This window comes from Dama dama, chromosome 22, assembly GCF_033118175.1.
Source record: "Dama dama isolate Ldn47 chromosome 22, ASM3311817v1, whole genome shotgun sequence".
Classification (NCBI taxonomy): Eukaryota; Metazoa; Chordata; class Mammalia; order Artiodactyla; family Cervidae; genus Dama; species Dama dama.
This window is the reverse complement of record NC_083702.1, coordinates 44,592,447-44,614,498: the sequence shown is the minus strand read 5'-3', so window position 1 is coordinate 44,614,498 and position 22,052 is coordinate 44,592,447. Positions and strand designations below refer to the sequence as shown.

Below are 22,052 nucleotides of genomic sequence, written 5' to 3'. Positions count from 1 at the left end.
CTCTCTTGGTGTTCAAAAAGGGATTATCGGGATTCCATTCAGGGGCATTCACATTCCAAGTCTGTTTTTTGTTTGTCCCCTGTTTTTGTCACGGAGCTTGGGGTTGACCTCTCTGGTAGTTTCCTGACAGAGTCTGCCCCTTATTAATGAATTTGGAATGGGATTGCTTAGCCCAGTGGAAGCCATTATTGCAATGAGGACATTTTAGAGAAGGTTCCTTTTACCAGAATGGCAATTTTTTGGCATATGTCCAAGGTTTGCCACAGTTAAAATATTTTTGAGGAAATAATGCAGTGGCCAGCATAGCAGCTTTATGGGATTCTGTTCCTATATTTTGACAGGCTTTTAATGTTTCTGCCATATTAGTTGTTGGTAAATTACCAATGGGCTGCAAGGCTCATTTACAATCTTCATTTGCATTTTCAATAATTAATTGCAGTATTAATACCTTCCGAGTCTCCAAATATCCAATTTGTCGGTCAATAGCATTTTGATGCAAACACCTGACTCCTTAGAAAAGACCTTGATGTAGGGAAATATTGAAGGCAGGAGGAGACAGGGACGACAGAGGATGAAATGGTTGGATGGCGTCACCAACTCAATGGACATGAGTTTGAGCAAACTCCAGGAGTTGGTCATGGACAGGGAAGCCGGGTGTGTTGCAGTCCACGGGGTCACACAGAGTCAGACATGACTGAGCAACTGAACTGAACTAACTGAGCATTTTGTAATTGTCTACAAAGCTATGTAAGGTTCATTTGCTCCTCGTTTTATAGTAGAAAAGGATTCCCATTTGGACTGTAAGATCGGGTAAACAAAGACGAGGTTTATGAGCAGCTTTGGGGGCTTCTGTAAAAGCCTAAGCGTCCGTTTTGGCGTGAGCAGCCACAGTTATGTTGTCCTTCTCCCACAAGCATGTCTATGGTAACAGGGATGCTTTGTTTGAAGATTGTTTAAAGCAAGCACAGTACAGTAATCTCTATATTCTTGGAACGATAAGGAGTATTGAGCAGTAGGTAAAACCATTTTTAAAAGTGCCTTCCAATCCCAGGGAGTCATTTGGTATTCACCACCTATGCTTTCTATGATCCCATTAGTAAATGAACTAGAGATGTCATTGTCCTGGGGAAGGCATCTACATTTCCTTCCTTCTTTAAACCTTCTCTGACCATGTTTTCTACCATAGAATGCTGAGAAACATTAGGAAGTGATTGAGTAAGTCCTTGAGCAGATTCATGAGCAGGTAAAGTAGTCTTTGTTGATGCTATTCAGCTGGGTTTAAACATAATAAAAGAAGGAGGTGGAGGTGCCTCTGGCAGAGGAATAGGATCAGTCCAAGGAATTTCTCACTTTTCTAAGGCAGAAACCCAATACAACATAAATTCCAAGTACTTAGATGCTGTGCATTCACAACTTTCTCAACCAATGACCTACTCATTCCCAATGAGACACTTTCAAAGAATCTTCTTGTGGATACCAAGGACAACGAGTATAAATCACCATAAGGGGTTTAGTTAAGAGTGAAACAGAAACCTTACAACCAGCGGCAGCAAGCAGAAAGGAAAGCTGATGATAATGTGAAAGCTGTTGAGAAGAAACAGAAGAAAGAGAATTACCCAAAGCAGAAAGCAAAAGTACTGCGTGTCTAACGACTTTGTTCCATCTCTAGCCTCAGAGGCCAAAGTCCCTACCTGGATCAGCAGACATCCTTTTTCCTTGCATGGGTGTGGCCCCTGATCAGGCGCCAGTTGTGGCAACAGCGCACTGAATAATTCTCACAAACACATGAGATTATGAGAGTGTCTCGCAGAAGAGATACTCTCTGGGATAATGCAGTGTGCATATTTATTGATAACTTATCTTGTAATTATTAAGTAAGAGCAGTAAGGCAAGGAAGAGACCAGAATTCTAAGATTAAGGAAACCTCCTCTTGGAGGTCCAGAGGTAATTACATTAGAGTCATAAGGAAAGGACTTTGAAGATAAGGGGGTTTGTTCTGTGTGCAGAACAGCATCTAACTAATGCTGATGTGTCCACCAGAACATCTAACTTAAGGCAGGGAGAAAGAGCAAGCAAAGAAGAGAGAATGAGTAAGATTAAGTTCCAGGAGATGTTTCGGAGAAAGCAGTAAAACATGGTTCCCACACATATGAATTAGCTGAGTTCTGCATCTCATGGTGGTTTTGCTTGACTGTCCAGATAAACTCATGCTAGTGGAAGAGAGAAGTATCAGTAGGAGGGAGTTTACTGGAAAAAAATAGTTGAAAACAAAAAGTACTTTAAACACAGAGTGGCATTTACAATAGGCAAATGACAATCTTGGCTTGAATTGTGGCTTCTACCATGGGCTTCTACCACACCTTGCCCCTCCCCTTGGTTGTTTATCAGCAAAATGAGATCAGATTGCTGGCCTAATTTCCAGGGTGATTGTAACATCAAAATCTAGTGTGTGGTCATCATGGGATACCACCCATCACTCCTCTGGTCCTCCCTCAAAAGCTGAGAGGAGGTGACCATGATGACCAGGGCATTATCTGGGGTGAAGCAGCCCTGATGTCAGGCAGGTGGGTCTCCATGAGGGGTCTAGGCCCATTGCTGCCCGTACTGCTTGGGGCTAAAAAGGAAAGTCCACCGGCAGTCCAGCTGCATGACTCTCAGGCTGTGGGTCCTGTTCTTCTGTTTCTTAATCTGAAAAATGGAGCTGAAACTGTTTTGATATGATGTGAGAGTATGGACAGGAATGGTGTGGATGGTGCCTGCACAGAGTCTGCACATTCTCAGCCCTCCATACACCGTGGCTCTTTGCTTAGGAGCCAAACAGAAATTAAGACTGGTTTTCTGTTGTAGACTTTTCTAGGTTGCCAGGTCACTAGCCTTCCTCTCAAAGTGCTCCACTTGGAGAAAAAAGAACTGTGTCAAATAGAAATAAGCCAGGGGAGAAAAAAGCAGCATGCTCTCAGCCCTTCCTAGGAACTTGGCATCCATCCAAATGGCTTTGACCACCAAGGCTGAGCCTCCTCAGGTGAGTTGCTGGGACTGGAAGGCACTAGTTCTGTCCCTGTCAGCAGGGCCAAGTCCAGAGGGACTTGATCAAAGGGTGGGGGTGGGCATGGACAGAGTGGCAGAGGGGTGGCTTTAGGCCCTTCTTGCAGGTACCATGGGAGCACAGCAGGGGAGAGTGGACTCTGCAGGGGAGGCCCTGGAGGGCTTCTCAGAGGGGGTGATGTGAGGTTTTGGCTCTACAGGGCGAGTATGATTTCACCAGGTTGGTTGCAGCAGGCGTCCCTGGCAGTAGGATCTGCATGAGCAAATCCTAGAAGCCACATGGGCATAGCCCTCTGCAGCAGCAGTATGACCATGTGCTGGTGGAACAAAGGTGAATAAGGCAGGCAGGCTGGCGACAGCGTGAGGGTGGAGAGGACTGAGCGGGTGGGAAGATGGCGATGGAGTGGGGAGTGGTTCACCAAGGGACTTACAATGTGTGGGTGACAGTTCTCCTTCAAGGAGATGAGGCGGGGAAGACTGTGTCAAGAAGGTCGTGGAATGTAGGGCTGGGGTTGTTTCTCTAAGGGGTCAGCAGGAGGTGAGAATAGCCCAGGGTGGGGCCAGGGTGGGCAGGGTGTTGTTAACTTGAGCAACTCAGAGAAGAAGTTTTCACTTTTCCTTTCATTTCTCTGGGTATATCTGGGGCCTGAAAGTGTGTGATTATTGCAGAGACACACAGAAGACAGCTGCATCTGCAGAGCTGAGGACAACTGGATCTTGTTCACACTTGGGCAGAGGAAGACTCCTGGGTAAGCAGGGGCGTAGGAGCCCTGCCCATCTCCCCATTCTCAGGACGACTGTCTGAGAAGGGGATAATTTTCACTACTTTAAAGAAAAAGGGAAATGGAAGCTCAGGGACGTGAGGTCATGGCCCGAGGCACAGGTTAGGCAGCAGCAGAGCCTGGATGTGGAGGCAGCTGTGTGTTTGTTCCTACAAAAGCTTTCCTAAACCAAGATGACATAGAGCATAGATGACGTAGGTCTCACATCACAGTTTACTGGTAGAGGGTGATCTTCTGGAAAGTGCAGGATGACTATAAATGGAAATGCTCCGAAATGTGATAACACTATTTATAAAGAACTTTTATCAAGACAGACAAGGAAAACAAATGGAAGCACTCCACCGCAGGTAAAAGTGTGGTGCTGTGTTTTTACGAAACTGGTTGCTTCATGTCCCACTAATGGGTCCCACACCTCGTATTCTAGCCAGTCTGTGCCCGGGAGGGTGGAGGGAGCCCCTGAGGCCCTGGAGCAGGAGGACTAGCAGAGAAGAGACAGGGCAGCTGCCCAGTGCTGGGAGCTGAAGAAACTCCACACAAACAGACCCGCAACAAGGAAAGTGCAAGATTCCAGGGGGGCCTGGAGAGGAACTGGGAGAGGCAGCAGGGGGAGGAGGCTTTGGAGTGGGAACTCTAATTACAGGTAACATTTCACCTGGTGAGGCAGGTGGGGAAGGCATTGCAGGGGGAGGAGTAACCTGAATGAAGGCCTGGAGGCTGGGGGGAATCAGAGTCCAGGGAGCTGGGAGTCCTCCAGGCCCCTGGACCAGGCCCTGTGGGGTCAGGAGGGTGAGGAAGACAGGAGGAGGAGCATCAGGAGGGCCTGGTGATGGGCTAAGGACTCTGAATCTGACCCTGCCTTTACCCCTCCTATCCCTGCCCATAGAGTATGTGCTGTACCACGTGCAGGGGGATGTTTGGTAGAATCTCTGTCTGCCCATGGGGAGAGGAGGGCTCTCTGTCTGGCCATGTGGTTGGGCAGGGACAGGCTTCCCCACAGTCCTCAATTTTCCCAGAAACAGCCTTTCCAGGAAGTGACCTGGAGGCTAACAGAGGAAGACGCCCGCAATAGAAATCCAGCAGAAGGGAGCACCGTCCAACATCCACACCCAGCTGAGGCCCAAGACAGGGGTCAGGACCAGGACAAGAATGGGAGGGAAGGACAGAAGGATAAGTCAAGGGTCATGATGCATTTACAATTCTTTGGCCTCATCCAGGAACTGGACCTTCTGCTGGAGCTCTCCTCTTCTTTCTGGCTTGAATTTTCCTTCTCATGTTTCATGATTTCAATTGGCTGCCCTGCTTTCTGGGGTCCTGCAGCTTTTAGGCAAAGAAGGAGGCAGGGGAGTAGCCAGTTCTCTTCTCCCACCTGCTTGGAGGCAGGCCTACCTCTGTGAATACTCTCCCATCCACAAGGTCGGTGCCTCTAGCCTCTGCCACCAGGCACACTGGCTAGTGGACAAGCTGATGGTTACTCTTCCTTAGGGACAACCCTGGGCATCACAGAGAGAAGGTGATAGAAAGATAGATCCTAGGATGGGGCGTAGGGGAGGGGATTTGGGGGAGGCTCTAAAGACATGGGGCAACTCTAGACTGGGTGCTGCCGAGAACAGGGGTCAGTTCTACCAGTGTGAGTCTCAGTAACTGCCGAGAACAGGGGACAGTTCTACCAGGGTGGGTCTCAGTAACTCCATCTATGGAGTTGGGGACCAGAGCGAGGATAAAGGTGCAATTGGTAGAGAAGGAGCAGTCGTGCCCTTCAGCCAAGGGAGGGGTGTTTCCTTGGTGAGGGTGAATGATGCGTGTCTGCTGTCTCCTTCGCTCCTGCTCTTGAGGCGGCCCTGTGTGAGGCTGGAGTTCTGTGAGAGCCTTTACATCCAAGAGGAAAAGAACATCACCCTGTGGTGATACCAGGCCAGCTTTTGGATGTCAGGGATTCTTTCTTTCTCAATCCTTTATAAACATTCATGTAAATAAACAGAAGGGAATATCCCCACAGACTTCGAGACAGCTCTTCTTATTAAATTTATTTCACAACAAAATATTTCCTGTTATACTTACTCTTTTTTACACTATGAAAAGAAAAGAAAGAGACCAGCTCAGCCCTATCCAACTCTTTGTAGCCCCATGAACTGTAGCCCACCAGGCTCCTCTCCATGGGATTTCCTAGGCAAGAATACTTGAGTGGGTTGCCATTTCCTTCTCCCGGGGATCTTCCCAGCTCAGGGACTGAATCCACATCTCTTGCATTTTTCATCTCCTGCATTACCACTAGTGCAGTTTTTCAACTTTATGTCTCCCTTTTTGATCATACTTTATCTAAAGTCCTCTCATTTGATTATTATTATGAACACATGGCCTTTCACAGACTCAAAAAGGCCCAATGAAATATATTTATAGTACCATTACCTTTCATTATTATTATTATTACTATTATTATTATTATACTATTATTATTATTACTTTTATATGTGGGTGCCCTTCTGACTTCTCTGAACATCTTCAAGAGCATCCTCGCCTTTGCAGGAACAGAGATGCTGGCCTGTGAATGCCTCTCTTGCAAGGGGTCTTCCTTCCTTTGATGGACAGAAGCCCATGGGTGCACATGTGGGTGGACAAGATGCTGCTGGACAATATCTGTTGAAGATCACAGTTCACTCTCATTATTCTGGTTTGACCCTGTTTTCATGCCTACTTTTCTAGAGAACTTGGTTTCATCAACACGAACACGCCTCCTGCACTGACAGGTGTCACAGCAAGAGTCACACCTATTTCTTGTTGGCACTTAATTCAACTGCTTCCATCATCCTTAAAGTGGTGGTGCTAGAAACCACCCCATTCTTGTGGGTTACTGAATACTATAAAGTGACTTCTGCTGTCTTAGGGCTTCCCTGGTGGCTCAGATGGTAAAGCATCTATCTGCAATGTGGGAGACCTGGGTTCAATCCCTGGATTGGGAAGATCCCCTGGAGAAGGAAATGGCAACCCACTCCAGTACTCTTGGCTGGAAAATTCCATGGATGGAGGAAGTTGGTAGGTTATAGTCCATGGGATCGCAAAGAGTTGGACACCACTGAGCAACTTCACTAGTAGCAGTCTTAGAGTTAAACAATCAAAATCCTAAGTGCATATTGTTAAAAAAACATCAATTTGTACAGAGGGCTCTACTCATTCCTTCCCAATGAAAAGCTACTTCTTTCAGTTCCGTTCAGTCACTCAGTCATGTCCAACTCTTTGCAACCCCATGGACTGCAGCATGCCAGGTCTTCCTGTCCACCACCAACTCCCAGAGTTTACTCAAACTCATGTCCATCGAGTCGGTGATGCCATCGAACCATCTCATCCTCTGTTGTCTCCTTCTCCTCCTGCCTTCAATATTCCCAGCAACAGGGTCTTTTCCAAGGAGTCAGTTCTTCTCATCAGGTGGCCAAAGGATTGGAGTTTCAGCTTCAACATCAGTCCTTCCAATGAATATTCAGGACTGACTTCCTTTAGGGTGGACTGATTGGATATCCTTGCAGCCCAGGGGACTCTCAAGAGTCTTTACCAACACCACAATTCAAAAGCATCAATTCTTTGGAGCTCAGTCTATTGTTCCATGTCCAGTTCTAACTGTTGCTTCCTGACCTGCATACAGATTTCTCAGGAGGCAGGTCAGGTGGTCTGGTATTCCCATCTTTTAAGAATTTTTCACAGTTTGTTGTGATCCACACAGTCAACGGCTTTGGCATAGTCAATACAGCAGAAGTAGAGGTTTTTCTGGAACTCCTTGCTTTTTCAATGATCCAACATGTGTTGGCAATGTGATCTCTGGTTCGTCTGCCTTTTCTAAATCCAGCTATTTCTTTAGATAGTTAATCAATGTCTTTAACTTATATTTGGAGAAGGAAATGGAAACACACTCCAGTATTCTTGCCTAGAATTCCATAAACAGAGGAACCGGGTGGGCTACAGTCCATGGGGTCACAGAGAGTCAGACCCATTGAGTGATTAACACACACACAAATGATATTACTACATTGGGAGGTGGATCGTGTGAAAACATGCTCAGGACACAGGAATCTGGGCTTGGATTCTGACTCTAGCACTAGCTGTGTGCTCTGAGTAATTTACTTAACCTCTCTAGGCTTCGGTTTCCTTTCTTATAGGATTATTGTGAGAACAAAAAGTAAGTGAATTCATACCAAGCAATTGGAAAGGTGCCTGGTGCATAGTGGGGTGTCATCAACCACAACAGCTAATAAGTATTAGGTATTACATTTTTAATTTTCTTGATTTAAAAATTTGTATATTATTTATTTGTTTCTTACTAAGAAAAATAAGGATTTCATTTATTTTTATTCTTTTCTATACCCTTCCCCATCTTCTGCTTATATCATTATTTCTCTAGTTTTATATCCTCTATTAGGGAGCTTTGCACTTCTAAACACTTTATTTACACATTTATTTGTTATACTCTCAACTGGAGCTACAATGTCATTACTCCTGGCTTTGTAAACAACTCTTCCCTTCAGAGCTTCAGGTCCCAAGTTCTAGAAATGTATTTTAGTTTTTATATTGATTAACTGAATTGTTAAATATTATATATATCAACAATACTTTAGTTTTAAAACAGCATACAAAATAATCAAAATGGGAAAACCAGGACTTGGACATACATTAATTTACCTTAGATTTCCTTTAAAAAATCAAACAAGAGAGTTTACATATTTTAATACACTTTTTTAGAGCTAACTTGTACCAAAAAGCTGCACATTCTTCTGGGCAGAGCTTTAGTTTTTCCTGATGTTTCTAATTGGCTTCATTTTCACTCTTGCACTATTTATCTTCAACATTTCCTCCATTTCTTTCCAACTGTGCCTCATATGATACCAAGTCCCCTGTCCCTACAGACTCTGGACTTCTTATCCCATTCTGGACTGGTTTCTCTCTCAATCTGATGTGTGCCCAGCAGGAATCCTTGGATTCCCTTCTGGCTGGCTTGATGTTCCTGACTCCTGGATCCCACGTCTATCTCTCTTGTGGGTATCCTTTATCTTCCTCCATAATTACACAAACACACCACCTATTGTTTTTCCTTGCACCTCAACATCAAGTAACCTTCTAAAAGTCTGTGAGGAGTGAAGGCTGCTGTGAATGTGGGATGGGATGTGGGGTTGGTGAGCTTGTCCCCTGCTCTCCCCTCGGCCTCCCTCTCATCTTGCTCCCTCTCTGGGGCTCTGCCCAGCAGACCAGTCTTCTCTCCTGTGAACACGCTCCCTGTTTCTCTCCCTCTCCTGCACTCCTCTTTATTCAGCTATCACTTCTCCATCCAGTGAGTCTTCAAACATTTGTTGAACACTCTGGTCTCCTGTTGCCCCCATGCTTGTTTTTATTAGCAGCAGAGGGAGAAGAGGGAGGCTATGGTTCTTGAGCCCAGTGAGTGGGGAGGAATCCAGTCTACCAGGGGCAAGACGTCTGACCTTGGCCAAATCATAAAACTTCTGTACTTCAGCTTCCTTATCTGTAGATGGGGATACAATATACACATATCAAATGTTAATGGAATAACATACAAGTTATCATATGTAAAGTTTCAGAGCCAATACCAATGCAGAGCGATGACCACAAACACAAGTCACTCTTATCCGCGGCTGTTATTATACCAGTACGTACGTTGACTATCATTTCAGTCAGGTCTCAGGAGGAGGAGTTGACAAAGGCTCTTTTGCCTCCTGAAAACAGTAGTTAAATGTAATCAACATCTGCTTTCCTTCCTCTTCTCCCATGGCAAGATAATCACATGCAGAACCAAAATAAATTTTTTATATATAAAGACCTAAAGCTTTTTTTTTTTAAAGACCACTGAGAATGGGAAAGTCTGAAAGGATGGACACTCTCATATATTAGGAGTGCAAACATAAATTATGACAGTTTCTTTGCGTAACAGTGTGACTCAAGATGTAAATGTTTTAGGTATTGATGCCTTGTAATTTAGTAATTCTACTTCTAGAAATAGCTTAAGGAAAGAGCCTCAAATGTGAGTGAAGTTTAATACAAGGAGAATGTTCTTTTTTTTTTTAATCTTCTTTTTTTTTTTTCATTTATTTTTATTCGTTGGAGGCTAATCACTTTACATTACCACAGTGGGTCTTGTCATACATTGACATGAATCAGCCATGGATTTACATGTATTCCCCGTCCTGATCCCCCATCCCACCTCCCTCTCTACCCAATCCCTCTGGGTCTTCCCAGTGCACCAGGCCTGAGCACTTGTCTCATGCATCCAGTCTGGGCTGGTGATCTGTTTCACTATAGATAATATACATGTTTCGATGCTGTTCTCTCGAAACATCCCACCCTCGCCTTCTCCCACAGAGTCCAAAAGTCTGTTCTGTACATCTGTGTCTCTTTTTCTGTTTTGCGTACAAGGTTATCATTACCATCTTTCTAAATTCCATATACATGTGTTAGTATGCTGTAATGTTCTTTATTCTTCTGGCTTACTTCACTCTGTATAATGGGCTCCATTACTCACCCATTAAAAAGAATTCATTTGAATCAGTTCTAATGAGATGAAGGAGAATGTTCTTTATTATTTCCAGAAGGTATTAGAGACAACGTAAAGTCCAGCAGTCAGGGGAGGACAGCAGAGAGGACAGGGCACCATTCGGGGTCCTCAGCCATGCAGGGCAGGGATACAGGAAGTGGGGTGGAGCTGGTGGAACTCCAGGCCCTTGGGAGATAAAGGCTCTTGCAGAAGCAAGGAAGACCTGGGCTGTCGGGCTTGTACCACTAGGAACTTTGTCAAGGCAGACTCGAGCCTGGGGGCAAGACATCATTTTAGAATGAGAAGAGTCATTTACCAATAAACATATATCCTCAGGTAATTATTTTCATATATTAAATGGAGTAGAGCATAGTCATCACAAACCTGGGATCTGGATCAGAAAGGCTTGGGTTCAAGTCCAGGCTCTGGCACCAGTGTGAAAAACTGGGCTGACCTAAAGTTAGATTAGTTTCAGGACCCTGCACATCATAGACACTGGATCAACATCACCTATTACCAGATAGTAACAGAGTTGCTCCAACCTCATGTAATTTCTAGAGTATTCCTTCCTATCTGTTCGTCCATCTCTGGTTTTATTACTCCTATAACTTCACAGATGGCTGTCTCCTCTGTCATTATCTTCTCCTTGTAACCCAACAGGATAACAGGACTATGACTTGGAGGAAGTTGGATGGAGATAAGTAACTTTCCTTAACTAGTGACCTACAGATCGCAGGAGACAGAGAACCACGCTGGGTTAAGTCCCCGCTGGCACTGGTGGCCGTCCCAGGGGAACTCACCAGAGACCTCAACCCTCACTGCTTCTTGAAGCCACTGCTCACTTGTGATCGAGTCCACATTCTGTTCTCTCTTCCCCAAGGGTGAGGTCACACCTACCAGCCTGACAGAAACAAGGAGCTGACGGGAGATCTCTGAGACCCTGCTGCTGCCATCATGAGCTCAGAAAACCTCGGAGACCGCTTAGGTAGGCAGCTGCCTCTTTGCTGGCCAGTTCCTACATGTGACCCAGAATTGAGGGTGGTTCCTCCAGGCAGAGTTAACCTACAGAGGAATCAAGAACCAAGAAGAGGATGGAAAAGCATACTGGAGCTCCCCAGAGGGGCCACGTGGAGTTCCCCAACAGGGGTGTGTCCACAGAGCCTCTTCCCAGTCCTCTCCTTGGGAAGCCACTTGCTAGGTGCTCAATTCCTCCCCCACTGCCCTCTAGCAAGTGACTCAGAAGTGAGGCCAGGACAGCCCATGGGGAGGGGGACAGCAGAGAGAGTCCCCAGGACCAAATGGGGCAGTGAGAGGAGGTCCCCCAGGGTCCCTGGAGCTCCTCCTGCCTTCTCCCTGGCCCAGCCTCCTCCTGCTCCCAGACTCTGGGGCATCACCGCAGGCACCATTCCTTTAGCTCTCACCCTGCCGCTCACCCAGCCGCTCTGCAAGAGTCAGCAGACAGTTAACTGAACCCCAGTCTACGTTTGCCACCTCCCACCTGGAGGGGAAGGGTGACCGAGTTGTTCACAGGATCACATCTGGCTCCACCCCTCCTCCACCTGGCTGATCCCCTCCCCTGCCCATCCTGAGTGTCTCTGATTAGGATCCTCTCACATAGCAGTCTTACTCAGCGGTGGGTGGTCCTAAACCCTTTTTTAGAATTAGGTCACATTGGTTTACAATGTTCTATAAGTTCACACCTGCAGCACTGGACTGCTCCTTCTGTGTGTGCTGCGGTGTGTTGCTGCAGCCTCTGCTTAGCTGCGCAGTCGCTGTTGACGCTTTGCGACCCCATTGACTGCAGCCCACCAGGCCTCTCTGTCCATGGGATTCTCTAGGGAAGGATATTGGAGTGGGTTTCCATGCTCTCCTCCAGCTGCAGCGTACTCACCACCAAAACTTAGTTGGAAAAAACCTTATGTCCCAGAATGAAGAAATCACAGGAGCTTAAAATAAGGAGGATTCAAAGTCATGTCCTAGAAGTGTCTGACACTTGAGCTTGATTTCCACCGTTGAGCTTCCTGCTCACTGGCCCTGGGTTGTCCCTTCTCCTGTCTGTCTCATTTTCTTCTGTGAAATAAGAATAATGCCTCTGTGTGTTCATGTACCAGGAAACACATCTTACATTGAGTCCCAGCACCACCCCCCACATATATATATATGCTACTTGCCTATGTCTTACCTTCAATTCCGTAATCTCTAGATCCCTGAAATCATACAGGGATTTTGGTAACTCATTTGAGCAGTGATCTTGCCCTGTACTGATCTGAGGTTAATTATTTTCATTACATTCTTTATCCCATTTAATGTGAATATTCTTTTTTTTCACTGCCAAAATATGAAAGCATTCATTTGCAGGGTGCTGCCAGTCTCTGCTAGAAGTAACTCACAAACACACAGGCCCTGTGTTCTCTCTGTTTGTGTATGTGGATTTGCTTGTCTGTTCAGTCCTGTTCCATTCTGTGTGACCTCATGGACTGTAGCCCGGCAGGCTCCTCTGTTCTTGGGATTTTCCAGGCAAGAATACTGGGAGTGGGTTGCCATCTCCTATTCCAGGGGATCTTCCCAACCCAGGGATCAAACCCACAACTCCTGTGACTCCTGCATTGGCAGACCAATTCTTTACCACTGTACCACCTAGAAAGCCCTCGTTCTCTTTCTAAAAATTACAATTGTAGATTCCTGAAGACATGTAAATCCCAGGATTAGATCATGATTCTGGAGGTTTGGAAGGCCAAGATTATCAAGGTAGTGGTGGTTTCTGGTGGGCCCTCTCCACCTGGCTTGCAATTCCTAACTGTCTTCTAACTGTGTCCTCACATGGCCTTTCCTCTAGAGGAGGGGGCAGGAAGAGAGAGAATCTGGTCTCTTCTTTTCTAATAAAGGCAACAATCCTATTGCATTAGGGCCTCATGCTTATGACTACATTTTACCTCAATTGTCTCTTTAAAGGCCAACCTTCAAATACAGTCACTGGGGGTTAAAGCTTCAACATGTGAATTGGAGGGTGAGGGCGGGAAAAGCAGGTCCATCCATGACCCAGGTGACTCTACCAACAGTGCCCAGGTGATCACTCCTCAGGAAGATGAGTTTTAACAATTTATACTAAGAGCATTTTTTAAAAAATTTTGCTCTAGAATTTGTTGTAGTTATCATATTATGATAACAAAAGCAGATCATTCTTAAGGCATAAACTTTGTTTATTAATTTAAATAAAAATACATGATCCCTGTCACACATAGATACAATTCTGAAAGGTTACTTCCGTGAGCTGTGAGCGAATCCAGTATCCTTGGCCTCCAAGGAGAAGACTTCAATCCGGAGCCAGAGACAAGGCTGGATCACTCACAGCTTTTTTGTTGTAGAGTTTTATTAAAGTGTAAATGGGGTAGAGAAAGCTTCTAAGATAGACTTCTGAAGGGAACAGAAAGAGTGCCCCCTTCCTAGTTTTTAGCAAGGTGTTATATAGCTGATAGCAATCTGCTAATCAGATAAAAGAAATGACTCAGACAGAGAGTGTTGCACCAGGCTCCTCTCCCACAACATGCATTTTGAGATAGAATGGCACAAGGGGACTCACCTCTGGCCATAAAACAATTGACATGAATCTTGAAGAAAGGCAGATTTCCAAGCAAATGAATAGTTCCATTAACACAGCTTAAGAAAAATATTTCCATGAGAAATACACGTTGGTTAGCTCAAGGTTTGAGAAAAAGTTAAGTTCAGGGGGCCCCAGGTGTCGTTATGGCAACACAGGATTACAAGGAACCTTTTAATCTCATGTAGATAAGGGGAAAAAAGTCTGCCACTAGCAGTTTATTTCCTCCTGCCACTTGGGGAGCCCTGTCCTTCCTCCCTGACTGTCATCCTTTATTTCTCCCCTTTTCAGTTAGGAGAATATGGCTACTAGAGAAAAGGGGTGGCAATTCTGTTCAGACTGCTTCGAGCTGGCCAGGGACACAGACCCTAAATTGTTGAAGCAGCATGTTCTGCTTACCCTCATATTGAGGATCTTTGATCCAGGAGGCCCCAAGCAATAGTTGGAGAAGGCTGTGGCACTTGGAGGAGCTTGAACAACCATTTGTGACTTAAAAGCCTTCATGTGGTCAGAAACAAGTTGAATCAATTAATACATATATATTTGGGAACTATGCACCTGATGTGCTAAGTCACTTCATCATGTACGACTCTTTGCAACCCTATGTACTGTATGTAGCCCACCAAGCTCCTCTGTCCATGGGATTCTCCAGGCATGAATACTGGAGTGGGTTGCCATGCCCTTCTCCAGGGGACCTTCCTGACCCAGGGATCAAACCCACATCTCCTACATCTCCTGCACTGGCAGGCAGATTCTGTACCACTAGTGCCTCCTGGGAAGCCCATCTATGCACCTAGTATCATATGATACCAGAGATAAGGCTGATGTCCTCAGAGAGTACATGGATCCTTGGTAGTCAGTGATTAACCTAGTGAATAGCATAAAATATTGGGGAATATTGGAAAACTAACAGATTTCTCTGGACATGGTTTATCTTGCCCTTCTGAGAGACTGGTAGATGTAGATGAGATTAGTTTAGAAAAGGGGTCTCATTTAGTTCAGAGAATCGTCAGAGTCCAGTATAGTTCTGGGTTAATCAGAGACTAAAGAACCTTTGTAAAGAGAACTAGGCTTGGGAATCAAGCAGTCCTATTTTGAATTAGCATGTTTTAGTCAAAGGTACGGAGAAGGCAATGACACCCCACTCCAGTACTCTTGCCTGGAAAATCCCATGAACGCAGGAGCCTGGTAGGCTGCAGTCCATGAGGTCACTAAGAGTCAGACATGACTGAGCAACTTCACTTTCACTTTTCACTTTCATGCGCTGGAAGAGGAAATGGCAACCCACTCCACTGTTTTGCCTGGAGAATCCCAGGGACGGGGGAGCCTGGTGGGCTGCCGTCTATGGGGTCACACAGAGTCAGACACGACTAAAGTGACTTAGCAGTAGCAGCAGTCAAAGGTATGGAATTAATGATAAGCATTGGTTAAGAACTTCTGTAATGTCCTCCAATGCCAAGTGACCATTAACATCCTATTTCCCATTATTCCTTCATGAGAGGTAGAAGACATAAAGAATATTCCCAGCTATAAAATATACTGCACTCCAATGCCTATGAATCCTAAGATAAATATTTTTTTAAATAGAAGAAACTCACTGAATCAAATGATGGCTAAGCAGAGCAAATGCAGTCTACATAAAACTAAGGTAAGAACCCTTTTAATTACACAGGAAATCAATGGCAGGATTAATGATTTTAAGAGAAGAATCATTTTTCCTGTAGCCCCACTGCTGTGAATGATATCTTCATGAGCCTGGGCCGCCTTCTCCAGTGAATACCGGGGACCTATTACTGGTCTCAACTAACCAATTCATCCCAGCTTGGAGGGCTGCTGCAAACTGCTGAAATTCGTCCTTGGAGGATGAAGGGAGAGCTACTCCTTTTATGCTAAATTCCTTTGTCATGGATCCTGTGGGTTTATTTCAATAGCACCTCTGGGGCATGAATGACCTCCTCATTCATGTGAAAAAAAATTTAAATCTTCACTAAGTTTGACATTAGCAAACATTTCAATAATCACATCAACTCTTTTTTCACCAACAGATTTCTTAGTTTTATCAATATAATTAGCTTCTTTGTGATTAAACACTTCGTGAGCTCCATTTTGCCAAACAGTCTTTTGTCCTTCCTCAGTAGTAGCTGTGCCCAGAATCTTTAAGCCATAAGCTCTAACCATTTGGCCTGCTGCTCTTCCAGCTCCTCCACTAGCCCCAGGACACTTTCTCCAGCTTTCACATGGGCACTGTGGAGCAGACTCGATAAGCAGTAAAACATGAGATGCTGATGCCAGCTCCTTGTTTAAAGTCCAGTTTTTTGGGGAAGCGTGTGAACAATGTGATGGGTTTCCAGAGCAAACTCAGTGTAGCCCCCAGAGATGGTCCTGGTAGTGAATGTCACCTTTCTTGAAAGCAGATACATTCTCTCCAGCAGCTTCTACTATCCCAGCCACATCTCAGCTAAGAGTAAAAGGTAGAAGTGGTTTTATACTGTGAGTGCCAGAGAGAATATATACGTCCACTGGGTTTACACCACATGCTTGGACTTTGTTAGAACCTGGTGGTCTTCTAGAATTGGTACAGCAACATCCAACTGGAGCTTCAGCACTACGGGTCCACCAAATTAAAAAACTCAAATAGCTCTCTTCAACTTCTGTCACCATGGTGAGATACCTGTTCTAGAGTGGACTGTCAAAATCTGTGAGCCCTCCCCCAGGTCACACAGGGTTAAAAACAAACAAACAAAAAAGCTACCCAATACCATTTATGATCCACCACAAAATCTTCTGTGCTTTCCCAGTGACTCAGACAGTAAAGAATCCACCAGCAATGTGGGAGATCTGGATTTTATCCCTAGGTTGCGAACATCCCCTGGAGAAGGGAATGGCTACTCACTTCAGTATTCTTGCCTGGAGAAGCCCATGGACAGAGGAGCCTGGCGAGCTACAGCCCACAGGGTCACAAAGAGTCAAACAGGCCTGAGCAACTCACACTTTCACTTTTTCTCTTCACAAATTCTTCTAACCTTATTCCCTTTCCTTTCATCTAGATATTGAGATCTTCTTTGAGGATGTCGCTGAGTGTCTCTGGGACATACTGAGCAGGGAGGAACTGCTTCTCCTGCTGACTGAATTCCTGAGGAAAATTGAGGCGAAGGCTGGTTTGTCCAGGTAACCTCCACAGGTGGATCGGTGTGTCAGGAAGGTCACCCACACCCCGCGGAACCAGACTAGGTTTCTCCTAGCAGGCACACCTCCTCCAAGCAGGACCCTGTGGTGGGGGTCGAGGATGTTCCTTCTCAGTATCTCATGAGGAATGTTTCCTCCTTGTCATTTGCTGGCATTGAACAACCTCAGGTTGAGAAAAGATGAAACCTGTAAGGAAGGGGCAGGTTATGTGACCTTGGACTAGTTACTGAGCTGTTCTCTGCTTTGGCTTCATCATCTGTTCAGTTTTATTGTGAGGATACTGAGATCTTGCATGCAATGATCTTCCCATAATGACTGATACCTACTGAGAGTAGGTATTCAATCAGTATTAACATTTAAAAAGCTTGTTGGGAAGAGTTTTCTTTCTGGTGATGAGAACCAAGCAGAATTTCCTTTGGGGCAAGTCAGAAAATCCTGATGCCATCATGTGTATTACTCGGGCTTCTCCCTAGATAAAGCCTTTCTAGTCCCCATCTTAGGAAATGTACCAACCCTGCAGGATCCTGCTGGCCCACAAAGCAGAGAGACTGGAGAGAAACTGGGTGGAGCTGATGGGATCCTGGATCTAGCCGTGCCCACCTCCTGGGTTCTGGGCTTATGTATTAGAGTTTCCGATTTGCATATGTCCAGTGGGAATAGTAATTCAATCTGGTGGACTATGCTGATGGCCTGAGTGAACTGCAGGGTCAGAGGTGGGGAACCAAGTGCAGTCATCTCATCCAAAGGTCCAGGGAGGCCCGGACCAGGGTCAGACCCAGGGGTCAGGGTGGAGCAGAAGGTCCAGGTTGGAGGACTAGTAGGCAGGCTTGGGCAGCAGGACCAGGACTAGAGTGAGGAGAGTGGGCCCCAAGGACACAGAACTGAAGAGGCTGTGACCCTAGCAGAGGTCCCCTGAGTGGCAGAGGGGGACATTTCTTCCCTCCCTGATGGGATCCCCTCATGCTGGGTTAGAGGGCCCTGGGTGACCGTGTCTGCACACCCTGCCTGTGACCTGGATTCTCACTCCATCTACCCTCTTCTGATCTACATGGAGCTCCCCTGACAGTGGGAAGGCCATGTGGCTCGGTGAGCCCTCCAGGGTCACAATGAGTGGCTGCGATTGTGTGTCATTTGAGGAATTCTGAGGAGCCTCGTGCATTCCCACCAAAGAAGAAAATGCTTCCTCCACCAGCTATACAAATGCAGGTCTCTTCAGGCTCAGCCATTCAGATAGGTATTTCCTCAAGCCTCTTGAACCTTTAGAGGTTCCATAAAGTTGCACATGACCTTGGGGTGCAGGGTCATGAAGCTGTCACAGATTAACGTGTGACACCTGAAAAGTCAGTGGTGCTGAGTGCTGGGTCAGGAGTCAGTGAGGTGGGCTGGAGAGTCCAAGAGGAACCAGCACCACATCTCCTGATCTCCAGGCAGCTGGGGCAGTGGATGGACTCAGGGACCTTCTGCTGGGAAGGTCAAGGACACAAGCTGTAGAAGACAACTGATGGCAGACTAAAGGACTGTTAAGGCCTTCTAGTTTTGACTTTGGGCTTTTTTTTTTTTTTTTTTTTTACAAATTCGAAGTCATAGGGACAGCCAATGTGCAAAATGTGAGGGCACAGTGCCCAGGACTATGCTTTCATTTGAACCAATGGCAAATTTAGGGGATCCCCAAAACCCCGCTCAGGTTTGAGAATTCCCTATAGAACAGACAGGACTCACTGAGAGCCATCATGATCCCAGTGTATTACAGGAAGCCTGTGGGTTTCCATCAGCCACAGGGCAGAGTCTGGGCGGATTTCACCCCCGAAGAGTCCATTGTCCCCAGGATGCGTTACTGTTCTGGAGCTCGGTGAGTGGCAGGGCACAGGGAACACTGCCTGCCGGGGACACTCGCCCGGCTAAAGACAAATTACCCTGACTTGTGGTCTCCAGCCCCTCCCAGAGGTCGGGCGAATGTCCTAGAGTCCAGCTCCTCCAGAGGCCCCATCACATGTCTCCTTGTCCTCCTGAACAGTGGCCAAAAGGCCCAGGCAGATGAGAACACTCGTATCAGCTAGAATATTCTAGGGGCTTAGGGACCACTTCCCTGTAGCCAAGGGCCAAGATCAGGTTGACTCCTCACCACACACTGAGGCCCTTGAATGCAGGTTTTCTGCTCTAACACCGCCTGTCTTCGTTTCTCTGTGGAGTTCCCACTCACCCACTCTTTCGAAGTACTGGTTTTGCCCTGTCTCTTGAGACATCTCTACCAAATGCATTTTGTTTTTTTTTTTTTTTTCCTTTGGCTGAGCCACATGGCTTGTGGGATCCTCGTTCCCTGACCAGGGACTGAGTCATACCTGAGGCAGTGGGAGTGCAGAGTCATAACCTCTGGACCACCAGGGAATTCCATCCAATATCTCTTTTAAGTTACGAGTATCCTAAGGTGACTTTTGTTTATCTGTTAGAGGATTGAAGAAGTTTATGGGGCATCTAAAATGTATAAAATCTGTGTTTAATGTTGAAGGAGGAAATTTTACTTTTGTAAATTTCTCTTCTAATCGATTTATAGTACTATCTCTGTATTTATGCAGAATAGACATTTTTGAACCTATTTTACAGACAAGCAAACTGCCTTTCTAAGCCCTTGACCCTCATGTTACAGGGAAGACATGAATGCACTACACGAATATCTGAATGAATTGAAAACAGACTTGGCTGGGAAGGACCAGGAAACGCTCCCAAAAGAGCAGCTGGACAGAGGGAGGTTTCTGAGGAAGTTTCCTCGGGTGACGCAGCAGCTGGTGGAGCTCATAAGCAAGCTCCGGGAGCTTGCAGACAATGTAGACAAAGTCCACAGGGACTGTACCATCTCCAATGTGGTGACCCACAGCACCGGCGTTTTATCTGGCGCCCTGACCATCCTTGGCCTGGCTCTGGCACCCGTGACAGCCGGGGCCAGTATGGCACTCTCAGTCACTGGGATAGGGCTGGGAGCAGCAAGTGCTGTGACGGCTGTGTCCACCAGCATCGTGGAACATGTAAGTAGGTCATCAGCAGAAAACAAAGCCAGTCAATTGATGTCAATTGCTGTCAAGAAATGGAAGGTGCTCCTAGAGGTACTCAAGAGCAAGCCCCACATTATTGTCACAACAAAGAAATTGGCAAAAGTGGAAAAACACCTTGAAAGAAATATCCATGCCATGGAGACAGGTGAAGTCAACCCTGACTCTGCAGCCAATGCAAACATCCTCATGAGCCCTGGGAGAATCTCAGGCCCAGCCATCCACCAAGTAGAGACAGCTTTGAAAGGCACGGCTTCGGCAGTTACCAAAGGAGCCCGAATCGTGGGTGCGGCCACTGCAGGTGTCTTCCTCCTGGTGGATGTGGGCTTCCTGGTGAAGGAGTCAATGCACCTGCATGATGGTGCAAAGACAGCATCAGCTGAAAACCTGCGGCAGCGGGTCAGGGAGCTGGAGAGGAAGTTGGAGGAGCTCACCCAGATCTATAAGCATCTGCAAGAGGACCCAACTCCACCACCCCCAGAGCACTGAGGGTCCAGGGACACATTCAGGGTCAAGGTGCAGAGGCACCTTGTTAGGGAAAAAAGGAGAGTGAGACAAAATTGTTGGAGCTGAGGGTTAGGAAACTGGCATTTCTGCAGCTGAGCACGGGAGGGGAGGGGTGAATGTAGGTGATAGATGGGGAGAGAGAAGGAGCCTGGATTAAGGGAGGAAGGGGGACTAGGGAATGGGCGGGGGCCGAGGGAGAAAACTATTTTTTTCATCCTATGAACTTTTTGTTTTGTATTGAGGAACAGGCGATTAACAGTGGTGAGATAGTTTGAGGTGGACAGTGAAGGGATCAGCCACACACACACACGTATCCATTCTCCCCCTAACTCCCTTCCCATCAGAAACCACTTACTTTGAACTAAAGAAGTCACTGGGGGCAGAATAAAAGGAGAGGCATGGGATCTAGCAACAAGAGACCAGAAATACAAAAGGGTTGAAAGTGGGAGATAGAGAGGTAGGATTGTTGGGATCCAGGAGAAGCTCAGGGGCTGCTCTATTGCCCTTCCCAGGGTTTGACGACCCAGCAAGAAGAGTCTCCTCCTGGCGGTGGCCTCGAGCGCTACTGCTCCAATCACTCACCTTTGATTCCAGCATTTTATCTTAATTAGTCTGTGACTTCTTTTGTCTGCTTGTTTCTTTAATTGAAGTAGAGTTGATTTACAATATTTTGTTAGTTCAGGTGTACATCGAAGTGATTCAGTTATACATAATCTATATATATCTCTATTCTTTTAAATTTTTTCATTACAGATTATTATAAGATACTGAATATTATTCCCTGTGCTATACGTAAAGTCCTTGTTTTTTTAATCTGTTTTATGTATGGTAGTGTGCATCTGTTAATCCCATACTTCTAGTTTACCCCTCTCTCTCTTTCTTTTTTTTTTTTTCCCTCTCTCTCTTTCGTAACAACAAGTTATGTTTTCTATGACTATGAGTCTGTTTTGGTTTGTTCATAAGTTCATTTGTACTCTCTTTTTTTGGCCATGCCAAGCAGTTTGTCGGATCTCAGATCCCCGATGAGGGATAAATGTGGCCATAGCAGCAAAACCAGCAAATTCTAACCACCAGGGAACCACCTAGACTATTTCTTAGATTCTCCATGTAAGTGATATTATATATTTGTCTTTTCTCCCTGACTTACTTCACTTAGCATGGTCACTTAAGTCTAGATCCATTCATGTTACTACAAAAGGCATTATTTCATGCTTTTTATGGCTGAGTAATATTCCGTTGTTTGTATGTACCACATCATCTTTATCCCTTCATCTCTTGACAGACATTTAGGTTTGTCTGTCATGTTTTGTCTTCCATGTTTTGGCTATTGTAAATAGTACTGCTATGAACATGGGGTGCATGTA

General features: G+C 45.9%; 1 protein-coding gene and 1 pseudogene across 1 annotated transcript; one reads left to right on the top strand and one right to left on the bottom strand.

Moving 5' to 3' along the window:
• The first annotated feature begins 3,357 nt into the window (after nt 1–3,357).
• LOC133043108 (apolipoprotein L3-like) lies at nt 3,358–21,109 on the top strand. Its single transcript, XM_061123972.1, has 4 exons — nt 3,358–3,376; nt 3,636–3,794; nt 16,999–17,119; nt 19,782–21,109. The coding sequence occupies exons 1-4, from the start codon at nt 3,358–3,360 to the stop codon at nt 20,668–20,670; spliced, it is 1,188 nt and encodes a 395-aa protein (XP_060979955.1). The 3' UTR covers nt 20,671–21,109.
• LOC133044035 (zeta-crystallin-like) lies at nt 11,306–16,713 on the bottom strand (annotated as a pseudogene).
• Nucleotides 21,110–22,052: the final 943 nt, after the last annotated feature.

Bases quoted from the DNA above. Each gene is read 5' to 3' on its own strand.
- LOC133043108 (XM_061123972.1), top strand. The intron at 3,795-16,998 runs GTAAGCAGGGGC...CCTTTCATCTAG, and splicing joins GGGCAGAGGAAGACTCCTGG to ATATTGAGATCTTCTTTGAG. The intron at 17,120-19,781 runs GTAACCTCCACA...CTCATGTTACAG, and splicing joins GCGAAGGCTGGTTTGTCCAG to GGAAGACATGAATGCACTAC.